General features: G+C 45.0%; 4 protein-coding genes across 4 annotated transcripts; 3 read left to right on the top strand and 1 right to left on the bottom strand.

Moving 5' to 3' along the window:
- Nucleotides 1-1141: 1141 nt before the first annotated feature.
- Nucleotides 1142-1646, bottom strand: MYCFIDRAFT_177350 (uncharacterized protein; the record flags this gene model as incomplete). The annotated part of the gene is made up of 5 exons (XM_007931158.1): nt 1142-1164; nt 1190-1248; nt 1277-1321; nt 1358-1463; nt 1490-1646. 5 exons carry the CDS (start codon nt 1644-1646, stop codon nt 1142-1144), a joined length of 390 nt encoding a protein of 129 aa, XP_007929349.1.
- A 288-nt stretch (nt 1647-1934) lies between these two features.
- Nucleotides 1935-4130, top strand: MYCFIDRAFT_115832 (uncharacterized protein; the record flags this gene model as incomplete). The annotated part of the gene is made up of 5 exons (XM_007931157.2): nt 1935-2122; nt 2178-2715; nt 2776-2986; nt 3039-3132; nt 3182-4130. Coding segments are annotated over 5 exons (1980 nt in total), but the record flags the coding sequence as incomplete, so codon positions are not given.
- A 190-nt stretch (nt 4131-4320) lies between these two features.
- On the top strand, nt 4321-5053 carry MYCFIDRAFT_78144 (uncharacterized protein; the record flags this gene model as incomplete). The annotated part of the gene is made up of 2 exons (XM_007930751.1): nt 4321-4461; nt 4784-5053. The coding sequence occupies 2 exons, from the start codon at nt 4321-4323 to the stop codon at nt 5051-5053; spliced, it is 411 nt and encodes a 136-aa protein (XP_007928942.1).
- A 318-nt stretch (nt 5054-5371) lies between these two features.
- MYCFIDRAFT_71716 (uncharacterized protein) lies at nt 5372-6698 on the top strand. Its single transcript, XM_007930697.1, has 3 exons — nt 5372-5596; nt 5750-6019; nt 6078-6698. Exons 1-3 carry the CDS (start codon nt 5438-5440, stop codon nt 6471-6473), a joined length of 825 nt encoding a protein of 274 aa, XP_007928888.1. The 5' UTR covers nt 5372-5437; the 3' UTR covers nt 6474-6698.
- The last annotated feature ends 5521 nt before the right edge of the window (nt 6699-12219 follow it).

Raw genomic sequence — 12219 nt, 5'->3', positions numbered from 1 at the left:
TTACTATAGGTATTTTAGATAGTACTACTTACTATAAGCGTTCTTAATAGTACTTACTATTAGCGTTCCGAATTAGACTTTCTATACGCGTTCCGGATAGTACTTACTATACGCGTTCCGGATAGTACTTACTATACGCGTTCCGGATAGGACTTAGTATATACGTTTCGGATTAGAATTACTATATAGCGTGTTCTAAATAAAACTTAGTATAAGCGTTATAGATAGTAGTACTAACTATTAGCGCTCCCGATTAGAGTTACTATACGCGTTCTAAATAGCACTTAGTATTATAAGTATTCTAAATTAGAATTCCTATAAGTATTTTAGATTAAAATTACTTTAGGCGTTTTAGATTAGGCTCGTCGCCTTAGCCTTTACTTGTAGCTCTTCGGCCTTTACTTATAGCTCTTCGAGCTATATAAACACATTGCGCTTACGTAAGGAAGACGATCTGTACCCGTTCGCGAGGCGGCCGCGAGGCCCGGGAGTAGCCGCGAATTTTGAAGTTCCCGCACGTGATTTCCCCGTAAGGAAGACGATCTATACCCGTTCGCGAGGCGGCCGCGGGGCCCGGGAGTAGCCGCGAATTTTGAAGTTCCCGCACGTAATTTCCCCGCGTTCTCCTCGTTCTCGTTTCGCCCGATTCGGTCAGTCCTAGCACTTGTTTTCGGGTTATTCTAACATTATATAGAATACTTTCTCCTTTAGTAGCTCTTTCTAAAGGATCTATCTCTATAATAAAAAGTTAGTCGTCCTCGTAAAGATACGATTTTCCTTTATACTTTTTATAGATTCTTTAGTATTAGCTATGCTGCTAAGCTCTTTCTTAGCTCGCTTAGCTTGCAGGTGCTAATTGTTAGTTAGATCTGATTTAGTACTAAGTATAGGGTAGCCCTATTTCGGTAATTAACTCTAGAGGTACTACTTAATCTGCAGCTAGTAAAATTAGCTTCAAACTAGTATCTCTATAATAACAATTCGTCTATATTAGTTAGGATAGGTAAGCGTATACGCCGGGCTTATAACCTATTATAATTAAGCTAAGCAGAACAAGTCATTAATTAATTGACTATAGAATTGTATAAGGAAAGTAATCAAGTTTCTGTCTAAGCTAGAGGCTATATATATTACTAGGAAATTAGGCCTTAGCACTTGGCAGTGCTGACTGATCCACAACATGATGCACATCTCTTTGTCATCATATTGTCTTGCTGATCGTTATAGCCTGCCATAGAATCTCCCTCCCTATCAATCCTCCACCAAAAAGCACCACTCCTCTCGATCTTCAGCCCCACCGGAGAATACGACCTCGCAGCTACTCTAATATTGCGTTAAGAGCTCGGGGCGAACGCACTTTGTACGCTCTGCCGCCAGCCATATGCTCTGAAAAGCATCAAAACGCCGGATCTGGTACACTACCCGCTCAAAGTGGCCGAGGAATCTCATCTCGACCAACCAGACTACACTCCCGCAGCTGCGTCTCTACTCTCCACTCCAGAAACATCCACACAGTCGTCAATGGCAGCGGCCGATCTGCGAGTGGCGTATCTCCCTTCACTTGCTCCTGCCTTTTCGAGCACGATGGCGCATAGCTTCACAAAGCTTGGGAGAGCTTGACTGGTCTTGATGTCCTTCTCATGCATGATCAAGCCGTGCCCGAGGTCCTTTAAGCTGTTAATGCTCTACTCCAAAGCCTCGATGGCACCAAGGTGTCCCGACCATTACAGACTACGAGAGTTACAGATATCTTGGTAGGTCAAGCCAATGCAGATGATCAAGCAGCAACAAAGCCTAGCAGCGTGCTACGACCGCGCCGCTAGAATCGCAGGTCAAGATAAAAGCTGCTCGCATGTCCAGGATGTATCTGTAAGTCCTCGTGATTTCATATACTACTCATTACAATGCATTTCAAGAGTGTCGGCGTGCTATTGGCTTTTGCCTCTTCGGCATTGGCTTTGTCGACACCACACAAATATGTGAGCCACGAGAAGCGAGATGCTCCTCTGAAGAAATGGGTCAAGCGTAATAGCCTGTCCCCCGATGCTGTGCTGCCAATGCGATTTGGCCTGAAGCAATCGAACATCGACAATGGCGCCGGTGCTTCTCTCATGGACGAGCTGTAAGTATCGTGCACCTTCACCATTCATTTCGCTTAGTCGCTAAGGCAAACGCAGGTCCCACCCAGACTCCCCTCGTTACGGACAGTGGCTTTCAGCTGACGAGATCATCGACTTCTTTGCCCCACCACAGCACGCCGTTGATGCTGTCAAGAACTGGCTCAGTGAGGCTGGCATCGATAGCAAGCGCATCTCTCACTCAACAAACAAGCAGTGGATCCAGCTTGACGCCAAGGTCCACGAAGCTGAACGTCTGCTGAAGAGCAAATATTATCACTACGAGCATGTTCCCACCGGTAAAGTTCACGTTGCTTGTGACGAGTACTTCCTTCCAGAGCACTTGTCACAGCATGTCGACTATGTGACTCCTGGTTTGAAACTTCTTGGAGGCGGCAAAGCCTCGAATGGTCGTGAGCTCGGTGGACGCTATGATGATCTGGAGAAGCGAGGTTTCCGTACTTCGAAGAACCAGAAGTTCTCTACTCCTATCTTTGGACCTCATGTCACTGCGCCGCTCTCTTCGCTTAACGGCACCAACCAATTGGCGAACTGCGACCAGTACATCACTCCTGAATGTATTGCGGCCATGTACAACGTAGGTCTAGGAGCAGAGAGCGATTCGATCTGCAAAGAAGTGCTAATGTGGTCAATATAGATCACCAAGGGAACAAAGGCTGCTCCTGGTAACGAGCTCGGAATCTTCGAGGAAGGCGACTTCTACACCCAGCAGGATCTGACCCTGTTCTTTGCCACTTTCGCCAACTACATCCCCCTCTTGACCCACCCTAAGTTGGAGGGTATTGATGGTGGCTTCGCTCCTTCTGCTGTTGCTGGTGGGGAGTCTGATCTTGACTTCGAGATTTCCTGTATGTGATTCCCTGGTCCGAAACATGTTCGCAACTGACCAACCCCTCTTAGACCCAATAATCTGGCCACAGAACAGCGTCCTGTTCCAGACCGATGATATCTTCTACGCTACTGGTGTCGAGGGCGGCGGAGGCTTCTTGAATACGTTCGTCAATGGCTATCTCTTCCTATTCATATTGCTGACTCAATTTTAGCTTCCTTGATGCTATCGATGGATCCTACTGCACATACTCTGCATATGGCGAGACCGGTAACGCAGCTATCGATCCAGTCTACCCAGACCCGAACCCTGCCGGCTACCAAGGCAAGCTGCAGTGTGGTGTCTACAAGCCAACCAACGTCATCTCTATCTCTTACGGAGAGCAGGAGGATGATCTGCCAACCAACTACCAACAGCGACAATGCTCCGAATTTATGAAGCTCGGAATGCAAGGTGTATCAGTGGTTATTGCTTCCGGTGACTCTGGTGTCGCCGCCCGAAGCACGGATGACGGCAACAGTGATGGCTGTCTCGGCAATGGTGAGGTCTTTAACCCAGACTTCCCAGCTTCCTGCCCATACATCACCGCCGCTGGTGCCACCTACCTTCCACCAGGCGGTAACGCCCAGAAGGACCAGGAAGTTGCCGTCACTCGCTTCCCATCTGGTGGTGGATTCTCCAACATCTACCCACGACCATCCTACCAGAGCTCCGCAGTCAACACCTACCTGACCGCCCACACGCCCCCATACAAGACCTACAACACTTCCGGCATGAACAACCCTCCTGAGACTGTCACCAAAGGCGGTATCTACAACGTCGGCGGCCGTGGCTACCCTGATATCAGTGCTGTGGGAGACAACGTCGTTGTCTTCGTCAACGCTATGCCAACTCTGATCGGAGGTACTTCTGCTTCCGCACCAGTCTTCGCATCTATCTTGAACCGTATCAATGAGGAGCGTATCGCCGCTGGTAAGAAGACCGTCGGCTTCGTCAACCCAACTCTCTACAAGAACCCAAGCGCTTTCCACGACATCACTGTTGGAAGCAACCCTGGCTGCAATACCCAAGGCTTCGCTGTCTCCCAGGGCTGGGATCCAGTTACTGGACTGGGAACTCCAAACTATCCAGCGCTCCTGAAGGTTTTCATGGCGTTGCCATAGGAATATCGACAGTGTGTGGGTGTGGAGAAAGTATCGTGATGCAGATGGGATTTCCCGAGGAGATATGTGGAGATTTACGATCGCTAGTGTGCATAATGACCAATTGTATGAAAGTGATCAGATGATGCCACATGTGCCTTTCTCATACCAACAACGCATGTCCATAATCCCCTCCATTAGGCGTGCGGACATGAGTATGGATGTGAAACCTCTCGGCTTTAGTATTGCCCAGGAAAATCGAAGGACAATGCTCGAACTCGACAATGATCGTCGGACCATGAATGCGATAATAAAAGGCATCTTCCTCACCAAACCCTCCAACCCACGTAAAGTACGTCTCAAACACATGCTTTTCTGCCGGTCGTATCATCCTCTGTCGAGCTTTCGAGGGTAAGTAGATTATGAACTGCTCGATGATTTGCAGAATCAGATCTCGTTGTTCTTTCATGAGGGCTAGACCGAGCTTCTAGTGACACCTTTGAGAGGCTCTTCGGCGGCTTGCTGCCAACTTGCTACCAATCTGTTGATTTGCGGCAGTCTGGTCACTGCATCGTCAGCATGAGATATGGCGGTGTGCTGCTCGATGTCTTTCAAGAAAGGAGACTCCGACGATATGAACTTGCGAAACGGGCTGACACTTTGAGCTGTGGTAGTGTTCGCCATTGCTTCAAGTTCAGTTCAGGTTGTGCCTGTTCTACTTGGGCATCTCAGCATATGGGACCGAGACTCAGCTGGAGAGCTCGGTGCCGGCCTTTGCCACAGTAGGAAGGAGTCGGCGGTTCCCGATCTCAAAGGATTGCAAGTGCTTCCCTGTTCACAAGACAGGAAGTGAAGCCGTCAAGCCTGTGGTCGTCCACGACGGGTTCTGCTCGTACGAGATGGACGTGCAGAACGGTATATTTCATGCCATCGCGCTCCGATAGGCCCTGTCCCCGGCGGCCAGAGTCAGCCACGGCCATCTCATTGAGCGCGACGCCGATGTCTTTGGTATTCTATCCCATGTGGTGAAGGCAGCAGCGGAAGGACGGAAGATCCCAAAGAAGTGCAGAAACAGCGAAGAGAAGAATGCTGTAGCACCTTTACTGGCTCGGCAGCAGCCGGAGCTAGCTTGCCTTTGGAGCACGTGAAAGTGCGCACGGGCGCGCCTCGAGGCGTGGCGTGGCGCAGTGTGGGGTGGGGTGATGCTCTGACACAAAGCGTCACCACTGCATCTCCGATTGTCTGCCACTTTCCATCACCGTGATTCTTCCTAGCAGCGATATCTTCGCCTCCAAGACCGCCCACTGACCACAGTGCGAGAGGCTACGATGGCAGCCAATACCAAGTACACGCCTGCGCCGCAGCGCGACAGCTTTGAGGAACAGCAGGCAGCACCGCAATACTCACAAGCCCCTCCCTCATATCAGGCCGAACCACTGCTTGGAACACCGAGAGGCGAGGATGATAATGTACCGGATGACTTCAAGGTACGTCCAATATCAGAAAGAGAAGCACACAGGTTTCGAAGAGAGGGAGGGAGAAGCGTGCTGGCCTTCGCGACAGCAGCGCCGGACTCCGAACATCTGCTCTACGCACTGAGAGTACATGTATGTTTTTGATGCTGACATGAATCCTGAAAGTTCGGCGGCTCCGTTGCAGAAGCCACTCTACCCATTCGAATGCAATTTATCCGCAAGGTCTACGCCATCTTGACCGTTCAGCTCCTTCTTACAACTGCGCTCTCCTCCGTTTCCTTCTTCAGCACGCCCTTCAAGAACTGGATCCAGACAAATCAATGGATGCTCTGGGTGTCGCTCTTCGGAGCTATCGGATTCATGCTATTGACATTCTGGAAGAGAAAGAGCTATCCGATGAATCTAGCATTTTTGGCAGTGTTCACGGGGCTCGAGGTGAGTAGATACCGATCGAAAGAGGATACAAGGCACAAAGCTCATAAGACTAATACAGGCATACTCGATCGCGGTCATCACATCCTTCTATCAATCGCGCATCGTCCTGCAAGCCCTGATCTTCACCCTTGGGATCTTCGTCTTCCTCTCCCTCTTCGCATGCCAAACGAAATACGACTTCACGTCCTGGATGCCATATCTCTTTGGTGCGCTCTGGGTGCTGATCTTGTTCGGCTTCATGGCCGCCTTCTTCCCCCAGACGAAGGGTATTGAGCTCGGTTACGGGATTGTGGCTGCGCTGATCTTCAGCGGATATATCCTTGTGGACACGCAGCTCATCATCAGACACTACCAAGTCGAGGAGGAGATTGCCGCAGCAATCAGCTTGTACTTGGACGTTCTCAACTTGTTCTTGGCAATCTTGAGGATTTTGAACAGCCAGAACAACAACTAAGAGCTGAGACAAAGTTTGAATGGGCATGGCATAGATTGAAGCAAAAATTTGGTCTTCTCTTTGTATGGATGATTACGCAAGCTGTATCAGAGACTCTTCAGCTCGAATGTGATTGCCAAGCGCTTGAAAACCTCACCAGGATGCTGCAAACAGAATGGTGTTCGTAATCTGTTACGGCCTCAAGCATTAGAAAGGATATGAAGTTGTAGTCGACGCGTTTAAACGTGTTCAGCTGTTTTGCTCTCTACGTGCCTCGGATGCTGACTGTCGATTGGCGCCTCTCACGCTGCAGCGGCATCAATTGGGACAAAAAGTGGTGTGAAAATCAGAGACAAGGCGCGTCAACTCCATTGACCACATTCGTTAGATATGCGTGACCGGCCAAGAAGATTTCGCACTTTCGGCTTTCGAAGAATTGTAATGAGTTGAGGTTTGGTGGTCCAGAACAGCGCAGCGGAATTTTGTGGCACGTCATGCCGTCGGAATCAGGATCATGCCGAGACTTCCTGCTCCATTATTGGCAGCGCAGCTGCCAATCTAGACACCGCGGCCACCGCCCGCGAAAATCCAAGTTGTCCGCTAAGACCGAAATGATTGGCTGAGAAATTTCGTAGAAGTAATATTCAATCAAAGATTGAAGGGAAATTTGACTTACCCCGGATTTCAGCGTAGAACGTCAATCGAAACAAATATTAAAGGGAAATTTGACTTGCCCCGGATTTTAGCGCAGGTATTAGCTAGTGTTAGCTAGCTAGTATTAGCTAGTATTAGCTAGTATCAGCTAGTATTAGCTCGGACTATTAGCTAGTATTAGCTAGTATTAAAATCTAAGTTGTCCGCTAATACCGAAATAATTAGTACCGTAGCTACTAATCTAGATACCGCGCCTACCGCCCGCGAAAATCTAAGTTGTCCGCTAAGACCGAAATAATTAGCTAAGAATTTTAGTAGAAGTAATATTTAATTAAAGATTAAAGGGAAGTTTAACTTATCCCGGATTTTAGCGTAGAACGTAAATCGAAAGCGCTTAACGAAACCCGGATATAAGCGTAAAACGCTAATAAAAATTTAGTAGGAGCTTAACGTAGACTAAAGACCTAGATATAGCTATATTCTACTAAATACGAAGCCTATCGACTAGTATAAAGGTCCCCGTAGCGAAAATATTAGTAAGACTACTAATAGTACTATTAATTTTAATAAAGCTATTAGTAGAGGCTATAGAGCTACTAGTAACTTTAGACTATTAGACTATTAGTAGGGCTACTAGTAGGCAGCTACTAGTAGGACTAGGTATTAAGAAAACTATTAACAAACCTATTAATTAAACTATTAGGTAAACTGTTACATAGACTATTAGATAAACTATTAGCTAAACTATTAGTAAACCTAATAAAAGAACTAATAATAAAACTAATAATAAAACTAATAACTCAAATGGCACTAATAGTAAAATAGTTAGTAAAACTACTAATAGGACTATTAATAAAACTGCTAATAAAACTGTTAATAAGACTACTAATTAAAACTACTAAGACTATAAGCTAACCTATAAATAGGACTACTAATTAAAGTACTAAGACTACTAACTAAACTAGAAACAATACTATTAACAAAACTACTAATAAAACTATTAATAAAACTACTAATAAAACTATTAAAGAAACTACTAATAAAATACTAATTAAAATTTTTGTTAAACTAAAACTAGTAATCGAACTGCTAATTAATGTGAGAAGGGTTATGTTAGCAGGTAGATAGGGTGGTAGTAAGTCAGTTTAGTATTCGATAGAGATCTAGGAGGAGAGGGAGGAAGGCAGGAGAGTTAGCCTAACACTAAGCGCCAAGCCCTGCCTAAGGCATTAAGACCCTGGCTTCACTCGGCCTAGTTATATGCCAATTACGTGTAGCCTCTTTGGCCCTAATATACGCTTCCCTTCTAAAGGCCGCGCCCTCGTAGCCGGTCTTTGTTCTAGTCTTAACCCCTATTGCTACTAACTTAGTAGGTCTAATAAGCCGCTTAGTCCGCGCTAAATTAAACACTCAACCACCTAATTATATAACTATATTAAACCTTACCTTCCAATATAATGTCTAACTCTAACTGCGCTATCCCTATATATAATAAACTATAAAGTAATATATATCTATAAGAATTAAGGGCCTTCGACTAATTATAATACGAGCGCGTCTTCCCTACTATAATAGGTAGACGTACGAGGTATTATAGCCCTGCCTCCGCTCTACGTAATGTCGTACCGAGTTCTTTGCGTCTACTCTTAAAAGACCTAGCAATGTCCGCTCCTAAGGGTTTGTCTGCTTCCGAGGGTTATTATTTACTATCGTAGTTTTACTAGTCCTAATTAGTTAGGTTTGGCAGCCTTTAAGTGTCAACTAATTATATCTTTTTAAGAAACTTAGTTCTTCTAGTTTCTATAGGTAAAGGCTATTATAAGTGTAGTAGTAGAGGTTCGCCTCGCTTAAAGGATTAGATAGATCGAGGAGTAACCTATTGTCCGCAAGATCGACCCCGGCTAGCTTAGCTCTATAGTTTTTGCCCTTAGTTAGTCTATTAATCGCTCAATCTTTTAAGCGGCTTAAAGTTTTAATCAAAGTTTTGATTAAACCTTTAATACAGCTATTCTTTTGACTTAATTAGTGTAGCGCGCCTCCGGCCTTAGGCCGTAGTATAGGTAAGGTTGTCTTCGCAAGTATAGTAGCGACAATAGGTAAGGTTAGCAATATTAGCGAGCAGGTAATGTTAATAATAGCGGCGCTAGTCGTCTTAGCGCTAACTTTACCTTCTTCTAATTTCCTTCTTTAACTAACAATAACTCGGCAACACCGTTACTAATATAGCCGTGTCCTTCCTTTCTTAAATAGCAACACGCTCCGCAACACTATTACTAATATAGCCGCGCCGGCCGCGCCGTCCTCGCTAATTGCCTAGGCCTCGAGGCCCGGTAGAATAAGGGAACAAGAGGGAGACCTATAGGGCGCGTTAGTAGAGAGGTAGAGTCCTTAAAAGAGTATGCGATTAATTGATTGACGCGTCGTAGCGCGCCTAGTGTAGTCTTATTGTCCTAGTTTGCTAGCCTCTAATTAGTTAGCTAATAGCACCCCGGGGGTAGTATTATTCCTAGGCGACATTATAGGCCCTTAGCCTTCTTCTTGTTCTTTACACTAGTCTAATACTTATCTAACAACTTAGTTATATCTTTAAACGAGTCTTCGGCCTCCTACGAGTCCTATTTAGGTAAATAGCCTTGCTATCTTAGGAGGTACTCCTTCTTGCCTCGCCTAGTCCGATAATCTAGGATACGTTCTATAGACTACAGCTCTTTACTATCCGCTAGTATGTCTTCGTGTTTAGTAGGGGCTTTATTCCCCTCGCGTAGGTAATATAGCTTAAGGAGGGATATATAGAAGGTGTTATAGATAGTATAATAAGGAGGAAGCTATAACTAATAGGCCTATACGGAGGAGCCCTTAACTTCTCGAATACGGAATAGACTAATGTATCTTAGTGCGAGCTTAGGCCTTGTTTTGCTATTAGGGGATAGGTGCTTACGGATGCGGAGGTTCTTAGTGCTTAGCATAACTATATCGCCCTGCTTAAAGGTCATCGGTATATAGTGTTTGTCGTAATAGGCCTTCTAATAGGCCTAGGCCTTCGCTAGTTTGTTAGCTATCTTAGCGTAAATTTCTCGCATCTTTTGAACCCTCTTAATAGCCGCTAGTGTCTTAGGTGTTAGTACTTGATACGCTTCCCTTTCCTTGCGCTCGGCCTCGAGCGATAGGGGGTCTTATAGTAGCGTAGGGTTGCTTCCTATTATAGCGAAATAAGGTGACACCTTAGTAGATAAGTGGATACTGTTATTATATACGAATTCGGCTAGTTGTAGGAGATTAACCTAGTTATTAGGGTTCTTATTAATGTAGCTGCGTAGGTACTGCTATAGCGTAGCATTCTGCCTTTCGGTCTAACTATCTGTTTATAGATAGAATGCTATAGATAGGCGATGCTTAAGTCTTAGCTATAGGCAAATCTCACTCTAATAATAAGATGTAAATGTCGAGCCTTAGTTAGAGACTATCCCTTTAGGGGTCCCCTAATAGGTATAGAAGATATTGTTCTATAGCGCTTCTACTATATTAATAGCAGTCTAGTCTTTCCGCGCCGGGATATATCGAGCGCCCTTAGTAAATCGGTCTATAACGACTAGGATGGCGTTAAAGATGTCTTTGCTTCCTCTCCGCTTAGCAGAGGGAAGACCTGTAATAAAATCTATTATAAGCTCTACAAATAGCTTATAAGGGATTAGTAAGGAGGACAACTCGCCAAAAGGCTAATACTTTAGTGCCTTAACACGTTAGTATACGGCATACGTGTTAACGTATTCCTTTATATCCCGCTCACTATTTAGCTAGTAGTATGTACGCGATAGTAGCTCGTGCGACCTCTCTATACTATAGTAACCGGCAAGCTTACTATTATAGTGTCGCTTAAGAAGTTCTTGTCGGATCGAATGTTTAGCGGGGATATAGTATCTGCCCTTGAACTTTAAATAACCTTTGTTATCGACCGACTAGTTACTCTTACTAGATCGAGTCGTTCGCCTACTTACAAGCTTGTCGATATGTTTAGCAGTAAAGGCGTCCCTCTACTAAGTACGTAACAGCTTATTTATAAACGATTAACTATCCCTATTTGCAAGGTTATTTAATAGCACCCTCGCTATTAAACGAGGTACGCATTATATGCATCTAATAGCACTAGTAGCCGGATTAACTATAGCAGTGCTATCGCTGTTACTGTATATTGCGATGTCGACTAGGGAGTTATTATAACTTCTCCTGTCTATGTCCTTAGCCCTTGCCTTAACACGCACTATTAATACAGTAAGAGCATTAATATACTTCAAGCCGTCGCGGAGTCCGGCAAGCCGCTTATCCTACGCTTGCTTATTAATAACACGGGCTATAGCAATCTTATGCTATAGGGTTAGAAACAAAGAATTAATGTGTTAGGTTTCGCTATCGTAATTAGGTCGCCTCGATAGGCTATTAGCAGGGTTGCTTACGCCTAGCCGATGTAATACATTAAAATTAAACCCGGCGAGGTAGACGGCCTATCTAGCCTGTCGACCTATAACCCTAGTAACCTTAGTAATGCTACGGAGGTTGTTATAGTATGTATAGACCTAAATGGTGTGCTAAGCACTATTAAGATAGTAGCGCTAATGCTTAAAGGCTTCTACGATTGCTAAGAGCTCTTGCTCGTAGGTCTTATATCGACGTTCTATATCGATTATCTTTCGTAAAAAGAAGGCAATCGGGTGCTAGTAATAGTTATTATCTGATTGCTATAATATAATAGCCGATATAGCGAACTGTGAAGCGTTAGTCTCAATTCGGATCTGCTTACTTAGTACGAAATAGTGCAATAAGGGGACATTTGTAAAGCGTTGCTTTAGGCCGTTAAAAGCGGCTTATGCCTTGTTAGTCTATTTAAATTCTCTAGTAGGGTTGGCCTTGGTTTTAGTGAGCTTAGTTAGGGGCATTACATGCCGTAAATAGCCCTTAATAAAGCGGCGGTAGAAGTTAGCAAAACCGAGGAATGATTAAAGCTCTTTAATAGACGTAGGAATAGGCTATTTAGTAATTGTTTTGATCCGGTTAGGATTAGCCTTAACACTATTAGTTAATACGATGAAACTAAGGAAGGCTACCTCCTTAGTAGCGA

The sequence above is a fragment of the Pseudocercospora fijiensis genome (genome assembly GCF_000340215.1).
Source record: "Pseudocercospora fijiensis CIRAD86 unplaced genomic scaffold MYCFIscaffold_7, whole genome shotgun sequence".
Taxonomy (NCBI): Eukaryota; Fungi; Ascomycota; class Dothideomycetes; order Mycosphaerellales; family Mycosphaerellaceae; genus Pseudocercospora; species Pseudocercospora fijiensis.
The sequence above is the reverse complement of the archived record's forward strand: the minus strand, read 5'-3'. Positions and strand labels throughout refer to the sequence as shown.

What these genes read in the sequence shown, in the direction of transcription:
- MYCFIDRAFT_71716 (XM_007930697.1), top strand. Translation starts at nt 5,438, where the DNA reads ATGGCAGCCAATACCAAGTACACGCCTGCGCCGCAGCGCGACAGCTTT. An exon ending in ATGTACCGGATGACTTCAAG is followed by an intron (nt 5,597 to 5,749) that starts GTACGTCCAATA and finishes GAATCCTGAAAG; the next exon opens with TTCGGCGGCTCCGTTGCAGA. An exon ending in CAGTGTTCACGGGGCTCGAG is followed by an intron (nt 6,020 to 6,077) that starts GTGAGTAGATAC and finishes AGACTAATACAG; the next exon opens with GCATACTCGATCGCGGTCAT.